Source organism: Schistocerca cancellata, chromosome 4 (assembly GCF_023864275.1).
Source record: "Schistocerca cancellata isolate TAMUIC-IGC-003103 chromosome 4, iqSchCanc2.1, whole genome shotgun sequence".
In the NCBI taxonomy this organism is placed as follows: Eukaryota; Metazoa; Arthropoda; class Insecta; order Orthoptera; family Acrididae; genus Schistocerca; species Schistocerca cancellata.
In genome coordinates, this window is record NC_064629.1 from 637,290,237 (window position 1) to 637,311,291 (window position 21,055).

At 40.2% G+C, this 21,055-nt stretch overlaps 1 protein-coding gene and 1 non-coding gene across 3 annotated transcripts in view; both read left to right on the forward strand.

Moving 5' to 3' along the window:
* Window positions 1–21,055, forward strand: part of LOC126183772 (cysteine protease ATG4C) — an 81,469-nt gene that overhangs the window by 22,942 nt on the left and 37,472 nt on the right. For both annotated transcript variants that reach the window (XM_049926006.1, XM_049926007.1), the window contains 2 exons: window positions 2,746–3,039; window positions 10,227–10,431. In XM_049926006.1, coding sequence (XP_049781963.1) covers window positions 2,746–3,039; window positions 10,227–10,431 — 499 coding nt within the window. The remainder of the gene's footprint in view (window positions 1–2,745; window positions 3,040–10,226; window positions 10,432–21,055) is intronic.
* On the forward strand, window positions 650–724 carry Trnas-uga (transfer RNA serine (anticodon UGA)). Its single transcript has one exon. It is a non-coding gene; the product is annotated as a tRNA-Ser (tRNA).

Sequence of the window (21,055 nt, forward strand, 5' to 3'; positions counted from 1 at the left end):
GTTGCACCATTGCAATTTGTGACACGATAACATTGACACTACAGCGACACATCCACTACTTAGCAGTGCCTGCCCACAAGTGACTGTTTGAAAGCCCATGTGTTGTATACAGTTGTTAGTTCAAGCTGCCACCATAGATACTTTGCTGATGTCATGTACATATCGGGAATAAAATTAGTCTCAGAGCTTTGTGGGCAGCCAATATATAAACAGGGTGAACTTTGAGATTGTTCAGGGATACCTACTGAGTAGTTTGTGGCTAGTAGCTTGGAGGGAGCCAGCAGGTGTGCTGGCTAGGAAAGTGGGAAGGAGGAGTGGCAGGTGCATGGGCTAAGCATATCATACACGAGTATCGGAGCTGATTAGATGTGATGGATGATGACGATGGTGGTGGTGGTGGTGGTGGTGGTGGTGGTACAACATAGGAGGGGGTGACCGAACAGAGAAAAGGAAGTAGTAGTTGGGTGGAGGGTTGGAGACAGTGGGTTATCAGAGTGGAGGTCAGGAGGATTGTGGGAGTGAAGGATGTGTTGCAAGGATAACTCCCATCTATGTATCCAGAATATATACAGGAGAGCTTCTGTCAAGTTTGGAAAGTAGGAGACAAGGTACTGGCAGAAATAAAGCTGTGAGGACGGGGCATGAGTCGTGCTTGGGTAGCTCAGTTGGTAGAGCACTTGCCCGTGAAAGGCAAAGGTCCCGAGTTCGAGTCTCGGTCCAGCACACAGTTTTAATCTGCCGGGAAGTTTCCCATCTATGTAGTTCAGAAGAGCTTGTGCTAATGGGAAGTATCCAAATGACATTGGACTTAAAAGTGTTGTGCTCAGCAGTATGTGCCACTGGGTGGTCAACGTTGTTCTTGTGTATATATTGTCTCAAGGGCTGTAAATACTGATTTTGTTGAAGTAGTCAAAAGGTTTATCAAAATCTATGAATGTCTAGATAATGTGGTGAGTCATACTTGATGCTCTGGTCTGTAATGTAATTAATTACTTGCAAATGATTCATTGTGATATGTGCAGTTTTAAAACCACTTGATTAAAATCAAATTTTTTTTAAAGTGTGATTGTTGATAATGTTACTGAGCCTTCTTATACAGTGAGGTGACAAGTCATGGGATGGTTATGTGCACATATACAAACGGCTGTAGTATGACATACACAAGGTATAAAAGGTCAGTGCATTGGCAAAGCTGTCATTTGTGCTCAGGAGATTCATGTGAAAAGATTTCCAATGTGATTATGGCCACATGATGAGAATTAACAGTGAAATAGTAGTTGGAGCTTGGCACATGGGACATTCTAGTTTGGAAATTGTGAGGGAATTCAATATTCCGAGATCAAAAATGTCAAGAGGGTGTCAAGAATACCAAATTTCAGGCATTAAGTCTCACCACAAGTAACAGCCTTCATGTAACTTCTGAAAACAGCAGCCTTTGCGTAGAGTTGTCAGTTGTAACATACAAGCAACACCACGTGAAATAACCACAGAAACCAATGTGGGATGTACAACAAACATATCCATTAGACAGTGTGGTGAAATTTGGCATTAATAGGCTATGGGAGCAGACCACCAATGCGAGTGCTTTTACTAACAGCATGACCATGCCTGCAGTGCCTCTCCTGGGCTCGTGACCATATTGGTTGGACCCTAGACAACTAGAAAACTGTGGCCTGGTCAGATAAGTCCTGATTTTAGTTGGTAAGGGCTGATGGTAGGGTTTGAGTGTAGCGCAGAGCCCACAAAAACATGGTCCGAAGTTGCAACAAAGCATTGTGCCAGCTGGTGGCGGTGGCTCCAGAATGTTGTAGGCTGTGTTTACATGGGATGAACTGGGTCCTCTGGTCCAAGTGAACTGATCAGTGACTGGAAATGGTTGTGTTCAGCTACTCGGAGACCATTCGCAGCCATTCTTGGACTTCCATGGAATTTTTATGAATGACAGTGCACCATGTCACCAGGCCTCAGTTGTTCGCGATTGATTTGAAGAACATTCTGGATAATTTGAGGGAATGATTTGACCACTCAGATCGCCTGTCATGAATCCCATAAAACATTTATAAGACATAATTGAGAGGTCAGTTCATGCATAAAATCCTGCATCGGCAAGACTTTAGCAATTATGGACAGCTATAAATGCAGCATGGCTCAGTATTTCTTCAGGAGACTTCCAATGACTGAGTCCATGCCACACCGAGTTGCTGCACTACTCTGGGCTAAAGGAGGTAGCCCATGACTTTTATCACCTCAGTAAATGTTGTTAGGAGGCAGTCATTCAAGCACAAAACACACGTTTTATGCTAGTCTCTGTAACATCAGCACATTACTTTGTAATTCAAAATTTAAAAGGGTTCAGTATTTGTGAAAACAATGTAGAGAATATTCCAAAATGGGTCATTCTACCTTTGATATTGGAAGAAACTTGGTGATTAAATGAATATCGTGGATATACTTGAGTAGTATGTCTGTAAATTGACCCTAAGGCAACCTTATCATTTTTAAGGTGTAGTTCACAGCACATATTGTCACTGCAAGTTCTTGACAGTTTTTAAAGCTTGCTATGAATGTATTTAATATTACAGATTATATTTAGATGTATTAAATGTTATATTGCAGTGAAAACAGTTGCGAGTAGTAAGGGAAAGAGAACATCATTGAGAACTTGGATATTATATAGTTATAACTCGGTGTTCAGTTCTGAAACTGGAGTCCTCCTTCAATAATCATTTCTTTTTCTTTTTGAAGGTCTTAATGTGAAGATGAAAACAAACTTTTCACGAGATTCTCCAGTGTGGCTCTTAGGAAGATGTTACCATCGTAAGACTGACCCGTGTGATGAACAACCGGTAAGCGATGAGAAAGAAGAAGGAATTGAGAGCTTTAAGAGTGACTTCATGAGCCGCATTTGGCTAACATACAGAAAGGAGTTCCCCAGTCTTGATGGTTCAAACATCAGCTCAGATTGTGGTTGGGGTTGCATGCTTCGCAGTGGCCAAATGCTTTTAGCCCAGGCACTTGTTTCACATTTTCTTGGAAGAGGTAATATTTTTCTTCTGTTTTATTTATAATCCAAGTAAGATATGTTCAAGTCTTTGTGGTACATAAATTTGTATATAGAAAGTAAGGTAATATAAGGAGTGATCAAAGAATTTCCATTTGACGGTGTTGCTGCAGTGTATATGCAACATAGCACGACTCTGATGTTGGTATATAAGCATTCATGTGTTTATGACGTGTGTGCAGTAAATGCAGAAATGTGAACTGTGGTGACATTATTACCAAATGTGTCCAAACAGGATCAACGTGTTGTCATTCTTTTTGTGGCTGCTGAAGGACAAACATCAGTACACATCCATTGGAGAAAGGATAATTTGTATGGGGCAGCATGTCTGTCAAAAACCAAGGGGTGCTGCTACTTCATGATAACAGACATCCTTGTATCGCAAATGTCTTAACACAGAAGTCATACTGACTCAAATGGAGGATACTTGAGCATCAGCCCTATAGTCCTGATGTCTCCTCATGCAAATACCATGCCTTCAGTCTTTTAAAGAAGGTCTCGAAGGGCTGATGACTTGTGTGAGATGAGGATGTGCAGAAAGCAGTTACAGACTTCTTCATGTAGCAATACAATGTTTCACTAAACAGGTATCTTCAACCTGGTGCATCCATTGGATGCTATCCTCAATGCTGATGGTGATGTAGCCTGATTGGCATACTGATTATGGACTGAAGAGCCTTCAAATGGAAACTTTTTGATTGATTGCCCCTTATATATATAGAGGTATAATAGAGGTCCTATCACACTTCTGTGGAGTATTCCTGACTGTACCCTTGCCTCTGATGAGCACTTGCCCTCGAGAACAACATACTGGATTCTATTATGTAAGAAGTCTACGAGTCACATACCTGGGACCTATTCCATATGCTCGTACCTTCATTAAGTCTGCTGCAGAGCGCCATGCCAAATACTTGTCAGAAATCTAGGAATATGTAATCTGCCTATTGCCTTTCATCCACAGTTCGCAGAGCATGTAAGAAAAGGAAAGCTGTATGTATCATCATTATTTCTCTAAAAATGGTATATTTCAAAAATGCTGTCCTCAGTGTCCTGTCTTCAAAATCTTCCATAAGTAAATTGGCAAATATGAGTATAATGGATTCCCAATAGCCAGTTCATCAGTGTGTTCAAAATATTTCTCATTTAATAAAAAAATATATAGAAATCAATACATGATGACAAAGCTTCATAATTTCCATGTCTAATTTTTCACTAATTGAGTTTTCAAGAGAGGAAATATTGCCCTGTGGCCTCAGAGTCCAACTGCGTGCTCAAAATCTCTTGCCTGATTTCTTCTGCTCGGACCTGTGGAGAGCTGAACACTGCTTGCTCCACTGAGCAAATAAATTTATTGATGGACAGACTCCTCAGAGGAGGAGCAAAATTTCAGTTTTTCTCCAAAACTGATAATGTGATGTCATCCAATTCTTTACTCGTGAGGTTAATCATGTCATGGGATAGAAACCAGAGACATTGAAATTTTGAAGGTTGCCTAATGATGGCACTCTTGTGGGCCCATTCCACTCATTCCCAAAACACAGCTGGCAGCATTGATAAAGCCTCCAAATGCAGAAATAAAATATTTGTGTATAACATCCAGTATCTGTAAGTAAAATGAATGTATTACCTTACTAGGACAAAACTAACATGCTTTTTAATATTATTGGCAATTTTGATATCAGTACAATGAACAAATCTTGCAAATCTTGGTACAGTATGATACCAGTATTATGGCGGCTCATCATAAAAGTGAGGGCAGTCAGCAGCTCCCCTTATTGTTTCAATGTTTATCAAACTTCCTTAAAAGTTCAAGTATCTCCTCACCATAGAGGTACTTGATGTGACTACATAACTTTTCTGACATATTACCTGTTGATATTCTTGTCATGTCTCCAGCCAGATCATGATATCATCTGAACACAATATTTTCACAGTTCATCTGGCTGTCATCTTCAGGTGAGAATGGTCTTTGCTAATCTTGCCATATCTTGTGCTCCTTGCACTTCATATTGCTTTGCAACATTATGCCTAGATATTTTATCTAACATTACACCTAGATATTTGATTGATGTGATTATGTTGAGCGGTACATTGCTAATGCTATGTTCAAACATTACATGATTGTTTCACCTACACATATGCACTAAATTTCATTTTTATACACTTAGAGCAAGCTATCATTCATTACATAATATAGAAATTCAGCTTAACTCATCCTCCATCCTCCCACAGTCACTCAAGGAGAACAATTTCCCATACACTACAGCATCAGCAGCAAACATTCACAGACTGATGCTCACCCTGTGTGTCAAATCATGTGTGTGTCAAGAGAACAAGAGCAGTCGTATCACAGTTCCCTGGGTCACCCCTATCAATAGCCTTGTCTGTGATGAAGATTAGCTGTTCAGTGCAGTGTGTTGTGTTCTATTACTTAGAGTCTTTGACCTATTAACATATCTGGGAACCTATCCAATATGCTCAAAGACTTGATAACAGCCTGCAGAGTAGCACTGTGTCAAATGTTTTCTCGAAGTCCAGGAATATGGAATCTGCCTGTTGCTCTCCACCTGTGGTTCGTATCATGCGTGAGGAGGCCAGTCCTAGTTTCACATGAGTCGCTTTTGAAATCCATGATGATTTGTGGATAGAAGGTTTTCTGTCTCAAAGAAATTTGTTTTACACAAAGATAGAATATGCTAAAAGGTTTTTGAGTAAACATTAAAGTTATAGATCTATAATTTTCTGTTTCCATTCTTGTACTGTGCTTATGTATGGGAGTCACTTTTACATTTTTCCAGTCACTTGGGACTTTCTGCTGAGCAAAATATTCATGATAAAAGAAATCTAAATATGGAGCCAATGCCAGAGAGTACCAACTGTAAAATCAAAATGTGATTCCATCTCGATCTGGAAACTTATTTGTCTTCAACTCTTTCAGCTTTTTTCAGTGCCAGGGAAGACTGTTTCTATGTCCTACATAACAGAGGTTGGTGGTCAAACAGTGGTATGTCTGTGTGATCCTACTGTGTGAATGATTCCTTAGATGTGAAATCCAAAACTGCAGAGTTCCTGTTGCTGTCTTCTATTACCACACCAGACTGACCTACAGATGATCGAACGGAGGACTTTGACCTGTGTAGGAGAGATGCAGGCTGTCTTCTGTATGAGCTGCCACACCCAGTTTCTCCCTCTGGTTAATCTCTGAAGCTCTTTAATTCACATTCTTCCTTTTTAATTTTTGCAAATATATCCTGACACACTGTGTTACCTTGTTACAGTAGGTTGCCTACAAGTTAACCAAGTGAGCTACAGGCAATGGCAGAACAAACCAACCATGTAATGAAGACTGTTCAGGATGCAACACCAAATAATATCCAGTATTGAACTGCCAAACAATTAGTAACAAATTGTTGGTGTCCTACCACACTTCATGCACAGTCTTGTGGACCAAACTAGAACCATTTCACACTATGGGGAAGCAAGATTTTGCTCCTTTTCTAGGAAGCAAGGGCTCTGGGAGTGTAAGTGCTCACCACTGTGAGACATATCGTGCAGCTACAGGTGTCTTGTTGAATGTGGCATACAGGGCTGAAGCTCATTCTGTTGATGATAGTGATGACGTAAATAAAAGACAGAAGCTGTAATTTGATTTGTAATAAGTAAATGTTCTAGTCCAAGAAGTCCTTGAACTGCTGATAGTTAAAATGATTTGCACAGTGAGACACTTGAGTGCAGTTGCGGAACCTGTTGCGGCCAACAACAATTTTTGGTATTAAAATGATTTCAAATTGATATCTTATGATAAATTTTGTTGCCGATTCTCACATAAGTGTGTCTTAAAATCTTTAGCCTACAAATGACGTAATTGTTTTATCAAAATGTATCTGTTACAAAAGCTCAGTGAACTAAATGAAAACTGCCATGATAACCAAAAATGGATTAATTTTGTGTTAGTCCGTGTATTATAATAATTACCTATTCTTAAGTTCACTGGCAACTTGTCTCATTTGTTTTTTGTCATTGAAAAGTTTCTCTTATTCTGCAACATGATTTACTGTATGATATGACTACAAATAGCAATGTCTGTAGTTACAGTTTGTAACATACACTTAGGTGCTTCACTGTCTGATATTAACTTCACATTGTGCTCGTCTGCACATACAGACACTGCTCAGTGGGAAATGGTTGATGACTTGGACCCCAGTGACCACTTTGTCACCTAGCTGTAGCTGTCAGGTAGTTAAAGCCCTGAAAGGAAGCCACAGCTGTGGATGCTCAGCAGAGCAAAATGGTTATTTTTATACCTCTAGACATTGTGCAGGACTGGATGGATCATATTGTAAACATGATCCACTGTATCATTCATCTGTCTATCTGACCCAAAAAAATCAGCAAATTTCACAGCCAGAATGTTCTGTTATACAAAGAAAAGTGCCACTCTTCAGTTACAATTAGTGCACAATTTTGAGACGATTTAAATGCCAACCATTTGTTGAAAAACCCTTAGATTTTCAGGTCACTAAGACAGAGGGTCAATGAACAGCAAAATAGAACACAGGTAGATTTCTCATGCAGTAAATTGTCCTTTTAAGTCTTAAAAAAAATATGCGAAGCATTTTTTGTATGTTTGTCACACATCAGTAATTTTTGTACTGAAGCACAAAACATCTCCAAACACAAGATGTCACCCAGACAATGGCAGAGTACTTCACACACTGAAAATTGGGAATCATCTTTCTTTGGCCACTTGGCATTAATGGAGGGAAGACTCTTTTTCCATGTGAGAGCAGGGTTGACTATTGTCAGAGACCTGGAGACATCTACATTTACTGGGCTATATAAAGTCCACAGAGAACTCATAGTATGTTGTGTAGAATGACAAATGGTTCATTTTTCAAGGAAGACCATGCACAACATACTGACACTTGTCAATGTTTATTTTGTATGCCTTTCATACTTCGCACGTAAGTACCTTTACTGTGTTTGGCTGAAGGTACCACTGTCATCACAACCCCTTCCCCCCTTTTGTGTCTTGATCATGAATTATGGGTGGGAAGAATGACTTGCTCAGTGTCTGTGTGAGTATTGTATCATCTTGGTAGTATGTGAAATATATGTTGGAGGGGGTAATAGATTGCTTCACTCTCCTTGGAATACATGTGGTAGGATTTTGGACAATTAACCACACTGTGATTTACAACACCTGTCTCCTACCACCTGACAACAACATACAACACAGGCCCAGTTCACAATCTCTATGCTGTAGTTTGTGAGGTAGCACTTGCCATCCAGCAGCAGATCTTCATGATGTGTTATACATCCAGCCTGCTGTCAGCACCACACAGCAGTGTTCTGTGCAATTGCTTACCCCGTAGTAGGGGGAAAAAAATTCATGAATTGGCATGAGCAACTAGGCTATTTGGGGTTTGCTCTAAGCAGGAACCTGTTGGCACTAAGTGTGGACTGTATTGCTGCACGTAACTGAGGATGGAGTCTTTCACCATTGCGGTTGAAAAGGAGACACAATGTTATTTTAAATTTGTTATGATTCAAAAGGAATATTGCGCCAGACCACATTCTTAAGTTCATGTCTTACGAACTTTGAGTGTTTGTTTACACTAATTGGACCTAAACAGGGTGATCTGATCATATACTCTGTAGTATTCTCTGAACTTATTATCGTTATTCCCTTGCCAAGTGAAATCACTGCCAGTAAATTGCATCGAATTCAGTGTTGGTGGCACTAGAGTGAATGAGATGACAGTAATTTTATCTTGAAACTTCCGTTGGTCCGTGTTTGAATACAAAAACAATAATATGTGATTGTTGGTCTACCTTAATGCAAAACACTTTTGTTATTCATTTATTCCCAAACTAGTTTGTGACAGATATTGCCATCATCAGTGGGTTCTTTGATTGTTAAACGTGCAGAAATAGCATGTTTATAAAACATTATTACATGTGTACCACACACACACACACACACACACACACACACACACACACACACACACAGACAGACAGACAGACAGACAGACAGAGAGAGAGAGAGAGAGAGAGAGAGAGAGAGAGAATATGCCAGAAACAGCAGCATTGTTGAATGAGATGACATTATGCTTCAAAATTCCTCATATGCTTCTCATCCACCAAGTACCCTCTTCAAGCTACCTATTGCATTATTCCACAAGATAAAGCCTAGAACATCTGGGACTCATTCCTCCAGTTACAGAGGCAGAAGAAAAGGGTGCCATTCTGTTGGTTCCAGGGCATTTGGGGAGACGGGGAAATGGGTCTACAAATTCAGCAGTTTAAAATATTTTCACACAGGTGCTGATGTCCTTTATAAGTGCCCTATCATACGACGACACCGTAGCATACAAAACAATTGCTTCATTATTAAACTCTGCTTTGGATTGATAATGTACGTTTATTTTGTTCACAGCTGAGAGATTTCCACAAAACTTTTATTTGCAGTCTGATGAGTAGCCTTGAACATTCATACTGTATTAAACACATCTTATAAGGATGAAGTTACTGTTCCAAAGATTTCATGTGGCACAGTTCTCTTTGTTGTGTCTGCTGTACAATGGCAGAATCAGCCTCATAATCATCCACTGTCTGCAACGACCTTGATTTTACAGTGTTGTACCAACAGTGTGTGTTTTTTATTGCAAGCATAAACTGTGTTAACAAATACCCATATCAAAGGAAATTACAGGAACTGTAAAGAATGGAAGGTGAAAATTAGACTTCTAAAATGAACAAGAGTACATATGTGTTAAACTCGTCCATTGTGAAACAAGAAATTGTAGGGGCACTCTTGATGGGTTAGAACTGTGCTAGATGTAGTAAATGCTCAGACAGCAGAAAATGTATGCTATGTATGTTTGTTGTCTTCTAAAGCCTATAGTTGATATAGTAGACGACATATGCAACTGTGATGTTTTCTTGACCTTTGGGATTTACCAATAAATCCACATGCAGGAAAATAATAGAACAGAAATGCTTGAATATTTTTCAGTGAATATCTGTGTAAAATTATTAAGCCTCAGAAATAATAGAAGTCTTCTCTTCAAACTTTACACATGTAACCTAGGTCTCTAAATTTATCCACATTTTAGCATTAACAAATGTTCATTATTATAGACAAAATAATACTTTTCAGGCTGGCGATGGGATCCAAACCAGCGACCTAGTAATGAAAAACAATACAGGGATGCTGTGAACCATCGAAAGATTATCAAGTGGTTTGGTGATACCCCATCACAAATGAGTCCTCTATCAATTCATACACTGGTATCATTGGGGGAAGTATCTGGAAAGAAGCCAGGAGACTGGTATGGTCCTGGTTCAGTGGCACACTTGCTAAAGTGAGTGTAAATTGATGCAGCAGACAGATGAACATTTCTAATAGTACTGCATGTTACGGAAAAATTGACACGTGTAGTGCATGTGTACTTCAAGTGAATAGCACAGTCTGTTTACTTTTATGCCAATTGTAAATTTGAGAACTGTTTGAGGACTTAGACACAGTTCACTTTATATTTTTATATGAACAATTTTTTTCTGTTCTTTGCTGAAGACCTGTATGCTAGCAGGTCCTCTATACTCCATGCACTGAAAGTGTACCTGCTATTTCTGTATATGGTGCCAAGGAACTTTTTTTTTAAGCATTTGTATTATTACATTGAAGTGATGGTAGTCCCAAGGATCAAAACTCAGAAAATAATATTCATGTAGCAGCTTTTTGGCAATTTAAGATGTACTATTTATTTTTTAAAAAATGGACAAGTGTGATTAGCCCTTGTGCTCTAAGGAAAAAACAACAATTATTTTGTGTGGCATAATGGGCTGGTGCAAGTTTTTCTATTGGATGCCACTTCAGCAACTTGTTTGCCCCTATTCTACCCCACTTATCTAACAGGGGAAAGGGGTCCTACAGTTTAATGCAGAATCCAAACTACATGTTGTTTCAGGTGAGTCCTCACGTCATCGACAGGTGAAGCTAGGTTAAAACAAAGACTGAAAAATCGGTAGTCCGACCGAGAGTCGATCCCACAATATCTCTGTTTCCAGGCACATGCTTTACTGTTAGACCATCAGAACTGTTATATGTATAGGTAGTTCATCTATCAGTTTTGATGATTGGCTTTCTGAATATCAAAGTATGTGACATACATAGCTGTATCTTTTGATTATACTGACTTAGAATCTAAAATTTTTGACACCACCAAGGGAGTGTAGACCTTAGTATGTGACATAAATTTTGACTTGATACCACTAGTCTGGTGTTAAGGCAGGCAGGCAGGCAGACAACTAAGTGATCCTATAAGGTTTCTGTTTTTACCAATTGAGGCACAGACCCTTAAACCTGATTATTTTGTTGTGGGTTGGGCTGACGTTACATGTAGCAGTTTTGGTTGAAGCAGATTGGATGTAATGTGAAGGAACGTGTTGTTGTAAACATCTTGATTTGTTGAGCATCTCCCCTTCTTTATTGTGTGTGAAATCTAAAGCAGGCTCAGCAAATGTTTCCCCATGGGGTCTGGGTGCCCACAGAGACAATGTAGGTGGTAGGCTACCTGCCAGAAGGCATGTACCTACTCCTGCCCACAACTGCTTGACTAAGGCACTTGATCATCCAATTTAGCATTCATCTCCTTTAGTGACTGGATGTGAACTTTTTGCCCACCTCAGCCTGTGGATGCCCAGCACCCCAAAGGTGGGCACTTGAGCTTGTTCGATGCAGCTCTCTGCACTAGTCTCTCCTGAGCAAGCACCTTCATCTCTGACCAACTGCTGCAAACTACGTCCATTTGAACTTGCTTGTTGTAGTTGGTTCTTGGTCCCCCTCTACAGTTTTTACCCTTTACGCTCTCCATTACCAGACTGATGATTCCTTGATGCCTCAGGATGCATCCTATCAACCGATGCCTTCCTTTTGTTGTGCATATATTTCATTTCTCCCCAGCTTGATTCACTACTTTGTCATCATTTACCTAATATACCCATCTAAACTTCACTGTTCCCCTGTATTGCTAAAAAAATTGCAAATTTATGAAACTAATAAGGTAGCAAACAAGAGAGGTAGAAAATGCCACATTTGGTATGTTCTGGCCTGCTCTGCCCTGTGACAACCAAAAGGCAAGACATAGAAGGAAAAAGTCACAATGTAGATAACGAGGGGCATTTGAAAAGTCTGTGCAAAAATAAAAACTACTTACATGTTTGGGGTAAACCTTTTTTATTTTTTGACATAGTCTCCTTTTTGACTTATACACTTTGTCCATTGCTGTTCTATTTTGTTGATCCATTCCAAATAACAGGAATTGTCCAAGTCTGAAAAATAGCTATTAGTTGCTGCAATCACCTCCCCATTTGAATAAAATCTTTGTCCCGCCAGCCATTTTTTCTTCAAATTGGGGAACAAATAGTAGTCCGAGGGAGCCAAGTCTGGAGAATAGGGGGGCCGTGAAACGAGTTGGAATCCTGTTTCCATTAATTTTGTGACCACAACTGCTGAGGTGTGTGCTGGTGCATTGCTGCGACGGCAAAGGACTTTTTTGCGGTCCAATCACTGGCATTTTTCTTGCAGCTAGGTTTTCAAACGGTCCAATAACGATGAATAATATTGACCTGTAATAGTTTTGCCCTTTTCCAGGTAGTCGATCAGGATTATCCTTTGCAAATCCCAAAAGACAGTCGCCATAACCTTTCCAACCGAAGGAATGATCTTCGCCTTTTTTGGTGCAGATTCTCCCTTGGTAACCCATTGTTTAGATTTTTGTTTGGTCTCAGGAGTATAGTAATGTATCCATGTTTCATCCACAGTGTCGAAACGACGCTTCAAGTCCTGCAGATTCTTCCTGAACAGCTGCAAACCATCCTTGCAACACTTCACATGATTTCGTTTTTGGTAAAGCGTTAGCAATCGCGGAATCCATCTTGTGGATAGCTTTCTCATGTCCATATGTTTATGCAAAATATTATGTACCCATTCATTCGAGATGCCCACAGCACTATCTATCTCTCACCCCTTAACTCTTCTGTCATCCATCACCATATCATGGATTTTATTAATGATCTATGGAGTTTTAACCTCCACAGGGCGTCCAGAACGTTCAGTATCACTTGTGCCAATATGGCCACTCCAAAAATTTTGAAACTACTTATAAACTGTTCTAATTGAAGGTGCAGAATCACTGTAATGTCTATCAAGCTTCTCTTTAGCTTCCTGAGGCGTTTTACCTTTCATAAAGTAATGTTTACTCCCCTGAATGGGGCCTCCCGGCCAACAATGCCATACGATCATTTCATTTCAGTCACCATACAAAATTCTTTTTCGTCCATTTTTTGGCAATCACTCAATTTCCTTGATTCACACAAATGCCAAACACAAAGAAATAGACCAATATGGCTGAAACTTGGTGTGCGTTCTTTCCAAAGATTCTACTAAGTAAACATGACCTCGATATGCGCCGGTGGTGCCATCTCTCGGACTTCTCAAACACCCCTCATACTTACAGGAGGGAAGGAGAGAAGTTTGAAGATGTTAGTGAAGGAGATTACATGCAAATAGAGGAGAAATAGGAAGTAACAATGGAATAACTTTTTTAATTCCTGCGGGAGTTAAGGAGATAGGACCTGGATAAACTGAAAGAACCAGAGGTTGTACAGAGTTTCAGGGAGAGCATAAGGGAACAATTGACAGGAATGGGGGAAAGAAATACAGTAGAAGAAGAATGGGTAGCTTTGAGCGATGAAGTGGTGAAGGCAGCAGAGGAGCAAGTAGGTAAAAAGACGAGGGCTAGTAGAAATCTTTGGGTAACAGAAGAAATATTGAATTTAATTGATGAAAGGAGAAAATATAAAAATGCAGTAAGTGAAGCAGGTAAAAAGGAATACAAACGTCTCAAAAATGAGATCGACAGGAAGTGCAAAATGGCTAAGCAGGGATGGCTAGAGGACAAATGTAAGGATGTAGAGGCTTATCTCACTAGGGGTTAGATAGATACTGCCTACAGGAAAATTAGAGAGACCTTTGGAGAAAAGAGCCACTTGTATGAATATCAAGAGCTCAGATGGAAACCCAGTTCTAAGCAAAGAAGGGAAAGCAGAAAGGTGGAAGGAGTATATAGAGGATCTATACAAGGGTGATGTTCTTGAGGATAATATTATGGAAATGGAAGAGGATGTAGATGAAGATGAAATGGGAGATATGATTCTGTGTCAAGAGTTTGACAGAGCACTGAAAGACCTGAGTAGCAAAAAAGCTCCAGGAGTAGACAACATTCCATTAGAACTACTGACAGCCTTGGGAGAGCCAGTCCTGACAAAACTCTACCATCTGGTGAGCGAGATGTATGAGACAGGCGAAATACCCTCAGACTTCAAGAAGAATATAATAATTCCAATCCCAAAGAAAGCAGGTGTTGACAGATGTGAAAATTACCGAACTATCAGTTTAATAAGTCACAGCAGCAAAATACTAACACGAATTCTTTACAGATGAATGGAAAAACTAGTAGAAGCCTACCTTGGGGAAGATCAGTTTGGATTCCTTAGAAATATTGGAACACATGAGGCAATACTGACCCTACGACTTATCTTAGAAGCTAGATTAAGGAAAGACAAACCTACGTTCCTAGCATTTGTAGACTTAGAGAAAGCTTTTGACAATGTTGACTGGGATACTCTCTTTCAAATTCTGAAGGTGGCAGGGGTAAAATACAGGGAGCGGAAAGCTATTTACAATTTGTACAGAAACCAGATGGCAGTTATAAGAGTCGAGGGACATGAAAGGGAAGCAGTGGTTGGGAAGGGAGTGAGACAGGGTTGTAGCCTCTCCCCGATGTTGTTCAGTCTGTATACTGAGCAAGCAGTAAAGGAAACAAAAGAAAAATTCGGAATAGGTATTAAAATCCATGGAGAACAAATAAAAACTTTGAGGTTCGCCGATGACATTGTAATTCTCTCAGAGACAGCAAACGACTTGGAAGAGCAGTTGAACGGAATGGATAGTGTCTTGAAAGGAGGATATAAGATGAACATCAACAAAAGCAAAACAAGGATAATGGAATGTAGTCGAATTAAGTTGGGTGATGCTGAGGGTATTAGATTAGGAAATGAGACGCTTAAAGTAGTCAAGGAGTTTTGCTACTTGGGGAGCAAAATAACTGATGATGGTCGAAGTAGAGAGGATATACAATGTAGACTGGCAATGGCAAGGAAAGCGTTTCTGAAGAAGAGAAATTTGTTAACATCGAGTATTGATTTAAATGTCAGGAAGTCGTTTCTGAGAGTATTTGTATGGAGTGTAGCCATGTCTGGAAGTGAAACATGGACAATAAATAGTTTGGACAAGAAGAGAAAAGAAGCTTTCGAGATGTGGTGCTATAGAAGAATGCTGAAGGTTAGATGGGTAGATCACATAACTAATGAGGAAGTATTGAATAGGATTGGGGAGAAGAGAAGTTTGTGGCACAACCTGACCAGAAGAAGGGATCGGTTGGTAGGACGTGTTCTGAGGCATCGAGGGTTCACAAATTTAGCATTGGAGGGCAGCGTAGAGGGTAGAAATCGTAGAGGGAGAACAAGAGATGAATACAATAAGCAGATTCAGAAGGATGTAGGTTGCAGTAGGTACTGGGAGATGATGAAGCTTGCACAGGATAGAGTAGCATGGAGAGCTGCATCAAACCAGTCTCAGGACTGAAGACCACAACAACAACTACTATTTTTTTAATAATAGATTGTAAGTTATATTGTGAAATCACCTGGCATATTTGAAAAGAAGCATAAATATTGATTACTGATATGTCAGCATCTCATACTATATCAGGAAAACTGCTTCTACCTAACCATGGATCACCCAAGAACTCTCCTGTCACAGTTACAGGTATATGTAATTCCTACGCTTTAAAATTACAGAGATGGCCCTCCAACAATTGTCTTTAGGAGGTGAAATAACAGTGCTTTTGATACACACATTTATGCAAGGTAGATAGGTTGGGGGAAAGTTAGAAAGGAGCAGCAGGCCACTCATGCCCCATGATGAGATGGACCAATGTGTTGTGAGGATGATGGAAAACAAAGATACTGTAAAAGGGGGAAGTGTCAAAGAGAGTAGGAAACCAAAGATAGTATATTGGTAAGCATTATGGAAACTTAAGTTATATAAGGACAGAGTGAGAAGAAAAAGGATGATATAAGAGGAGAAGTGAGAAATCAAACGAATAATGAAATTAAAAACTAAAATGGGGACAGAGAAAGAATGGGGTGGGGGAAAGAGTGTATTTTTTAGGTAAAAAAGGAATTAATAAAATAATTTGTGTGTGTGTGTGTGTGTGTGTGTGTGTGTGTGTGTGTGTGTGTGTGTGTGTCCAGAAGGGTGGTTGTTGGATGGAGGGATATGTTGGGAAAGAAGTTTCCATATAAGGAGCTCAGAGATGCAAATAGTTAGTGTGGTGTATTGGGCACTCCGGTCGCGTAAGTCACACTGCAGAGCATGCTCAACAACTGGACACTGATTTCATTTATACACTTAGACATCATGGTGATCATCGTTCATATATAAAATGCAGTGTAGTGAAGGAACAATTGTGGGGTTAGGGATAATGGTCTGGGACTGTCACATGGTTTGACAACGATATTACAGAGGTTAGGAGGGTGGCAGAAGGCTACAGCTGGTGGTGTGGATAGGATTGGGAGCTGTGATCTTATTTCAGGGCTCAGCTTCAGGAAGTCATGACCTTCACAGAGTAAAGTATCGAGACGTTGTTGACCTGGCTGGTACTGCATACAAGAAGAGTACTTCTAAGTTTTTGATTTTGGAAGAGGGTGCGGCACTAGTTGGAGTGAGAGGAGGGTACTGGCAGGGAAATTTATTTGTGTGTAAGATCTGTTAAGTATTTACAGGGGAGGAGGGGAGGGGAGCTGGGTAAGAGTGTTGGTGTAGGTGTTGATAGATTCACTGGTGGAACAAATAAATGTACCATGGATGACTAGGCTCTTTGTGAGGGAGTCTACATATGTTCGGCTGAAATTTGCTGTTAGTAATTCAGAGTACTGATGTAAATAATGACAGTACACGAAGGGAAAAAATACCTTGGCTATTTTTAATTAAAATCGGGTTCATCTCAGAAATAGGCAAGTAATATTACTATCAAATTCTCTGATTGTGTACCATAAACTGGCTGACAGCAAAGCTAAATTTGAAATACAGCTGAACTGCGTAAGTTTCCTCTAGCTGACTCTTTATAATTCATAGACTAATTTTTACGTACAATCTTGTACCTGACTCAGCACAAAAATTGTATACTTTTGTGACTATTACCAAACCACCACTAGTGTTGGAAGCCATGATTTCAAATTACTGACACAAATTGATTATAGAAGGCTGGAAAAACTGGTAAAAGCTGGCCTTGGGAAAGATCATTTGGGGTTGCGAAGAATTGTAGGAACCTCAAGAAGAAATGTTGTTCCATACTACTTATTTTAGAAGTTTGACTGAAGAATGACAAACCTGTGTTTATAGCCAGAATGAGATTTTCACTCTGCAGTGGAGAGTGCGCTGATATGAAACTTCCTGGCAAATTGAAACTGTGTGCTAGACCGAGTAATCTGCCAGGAAGTTTCATATGTTTATAGCATTTGTAGAGCCAGGTAAAGCTTTTCATAATGTGGATTGGAATGCACTTTTTGGAATTCTGAAGGTAGCGCTGAAAAAATATAGGTAATGAAAAGTTACCTACAACTTGTACAGAAATCAAACTGCAGTTATGGTAGTTGGGGGTCGTGAAAGGGAGACAGTAATTGAGAACAGATTTAGACTGGGTTGTAGCCTATCCTATGTTACTGAATCAGTATAAAGCTGTTGAATGAGTGTAGTGAGCAACCTGTGAAGGAATCGAAGGAGTAATGTGGTAACTGAATCAAAGTTCATGGAGAAAAAATACAAATTATGAGGTTTGCCAATCACATTATAATTCTGCCCAAGGCAACAAAGGAGTACCAGGAGTAGTTGAACAGAATGGTGCCACTCAAGAAATAAAAGTTTTGGGACACGTGGTGAGTGGTGCTGAAGTCAGTTCCAACCCAGAGAAAATAAGAGCAGTCATAGATTTTCCTACTCAGCACATTCGTGATGTGGGATGTTTTCTTGGAATGTGCTAGTACTACCAGCGATTCATAAAAGTACTTCTATACCAAGACATGTCCCTTGCAAAAAGTACTTCAGGGAGATGGCAAATTTTTGTGGAATGAGGTGCAAAAAAGATTTTTGCCTGCTCTTAAGGAGGCTCTTAATATCTTTTGCAGGTCTTGGCATTCTATGACAAGAATGCTTAGACAGAACTATACAGTGACGCTAAATGTTATACACTGTGTGATCAGAAAACATACGTTTTTCATATTTGGTGCATTGTGCTGCCACCTACTGCCAGGTACTCCATATCGATGACCTACGTAGTCATTAGACATCGTGAGAGAGCAGAATGGGGCACTCCGTCTAGCTCACGGACTTCGAACGTGGTCAGGTGATTGTCACTTGTGTCATACATCTGTATGCAAGATTTCCACACTCCTAAATATCCCAAAGTCCTTTGTTTCCAATGTGATAGTGAAGTGGAAACGTGAAGGGACACGTACGGCACAAAAGCATATAGGGTGACCTCGTCTGTTGACTGACAGAGACCGCCGACAGTTGAAGAGGGTCATAATGTGTAACAGGCAGACATCTACCCAGTCCATCACACAGGAATTCCAAACTGCATCAGGATTCACTGCAAGTACTATAACAGTTAGGCAGGAGGTGAGGAAACATGGGTTTCATGGTCAAGCGGTTGCTCATAAGCCACACATCACACCAGTAAATGCCAAATGGTGCCTCACGTGGTGTAATGAGCGTAAACATTGGACGATTAAACAGTGGGAAAATGTTCTGTGGCGTGACAAATCATGGTACACAATGTGGCGATCTGATGGCAGGGTGTGGGTATGGCAAATGCCTGGTGAACATCATCTGCCAGCATGTGTAGTGCCATCAGTGAAATTCATAGGTGGTGGTTTTATGGTGTAGTCGTGTTTATCATGGAGGTATCTTGCACTCCTTGTTTTGTCTAGCAGTATCACAGCACAGGCCTACATTGGTGTTTTAAGCACCTTCTTGCTTCCCACTGTTCAAGAGCAATTCGGGGATGGCGATTGCATGTTTCAACATGTTCGAGCACCTGTTCATAATGCACGGCCTATGGCAGAGTGGTTACATGACAATAACATCCCTGCAATGGACTGGCCTGCTCAGAGTTCTGACGTGAATCCTATAGAACACCTTTGGGATGGTTTGGAACACAGACTTCATGCCAGGCCTCACTGACTGACATCGATATCTCTCTTTGGTGCAGCACTCTGTGAAGAATGGGCTGCCATTCCCCAAGAAACCTCCCAGCACCTGACTGAATGTATGCCTGCAAGAGTGCAAGCTGCCATCAAGGCTAATGGTGGGCCAACACCCTATTGAATTCCAACATTGCTGATGGAGGGTGCCATGAATTTGTAAGTCATTTTCAGCTAGGTGTCCAGATACTTCTCATCACATGGTATAGGTAGGTGCAGTTCTAGTATGAATTCAGGAAGGTACTGAGAACATGGATGCGTATCCTTCCTAAAATGTCCACACCGGATATGAATGTGTAAGCCCTAAACACAAACAATGCCAAGTTCATTGTGAGCAGAGCACTGAACAAACACCGGCAACAATAGTCATAAACTCAAGGTCCAGAGTAGATATTAATATTCCAGAGTATTGGAGTCCTACAAAAACTATTCTACAATCGAGGCAGAGTACCTTCTAGCCATTTGTGCTATCAACAAGTTCTGGCTGTATGTACTTGGCAAACCATTCACCATTGTGACAGACCACCATTCCATATGCTTGTAGACTAACGTGAAGGAGGCATTGAGTGATTGGCAATATGGGCACTGATGCTTAAGCAGTATGACATCACAATGGTATACAAAAATGGACACAAACACAAGGATGCTGCCTGCCTTTCAAGGAATCCTGTGGCAGAACACAGCGGACACAATTTCAGTCATTGCTACATTAAATGACATTGCTGCTGAACAGAGGTGGACTCTTAACTTTGCGGATAGCTGTAGAGCCTTGAAGAATGAGTGAGTAACCAAAGTAAAATTAAAATAAATTGGTGGAACATTGTATCAGTGGAACTATGGTCTGACAGGGTGGAAATGGTTGATCATCATCCCAGCTCATCTACAGACAGCTAACCTGAACTTTTCCATGATGCTCTAACATCTATCACCTGTTATTTGCGAAGACTCTAGACAGACTCATATGCAGGTATCACTGGCCAGGTCTCTACTGATCTTGTAGACACTATGAGTCACAGTCAGGAGTGCCAGCAACAGAAGCATGTGCTGCAATTACGTCTGGGGTATCTGGTACTAATTCCACCAGCATCAGTGCCATTCCACCAAATTGGTAATCACTGAATAATAGTCTACACTAGCTCTTTCACCTGCTACACAGTCACCAAAGCTGTGCCTGCTGAAGACTGAAAATTATGAGGTTCCTTGTAGATGATGTCATTTTGAAGCATGGAGCACCTTGTGTGATGATTTGTGATCATGAAAGATTTCCAGTTGAGATAAGTATTGGAGGTAATTTCTCAGTGCTTCATCACCCAAAAAATAACTGCCTACTACCTGCATTTGTTTTTATATTCCTGTCATATAAAAATAACTGCTTGTCACACTTACTTTCTGCTTCACAATTCCCATAGTAGTTTTTTAAAGCTGAGTGTACAAATCATATTTTCTCTGGGACCTTTTTTCTTTTTTGACTGGCTTCCACTATGTGTATTAAAATTCAGGTCTGGTAGCTGTTTGAGCCTCGCATCAAATGTAGGGGATAATGTCACTAGATGGAGGTTTCCTTAAGCATTGTCTGCACCCACATTGTTAGAATTATAG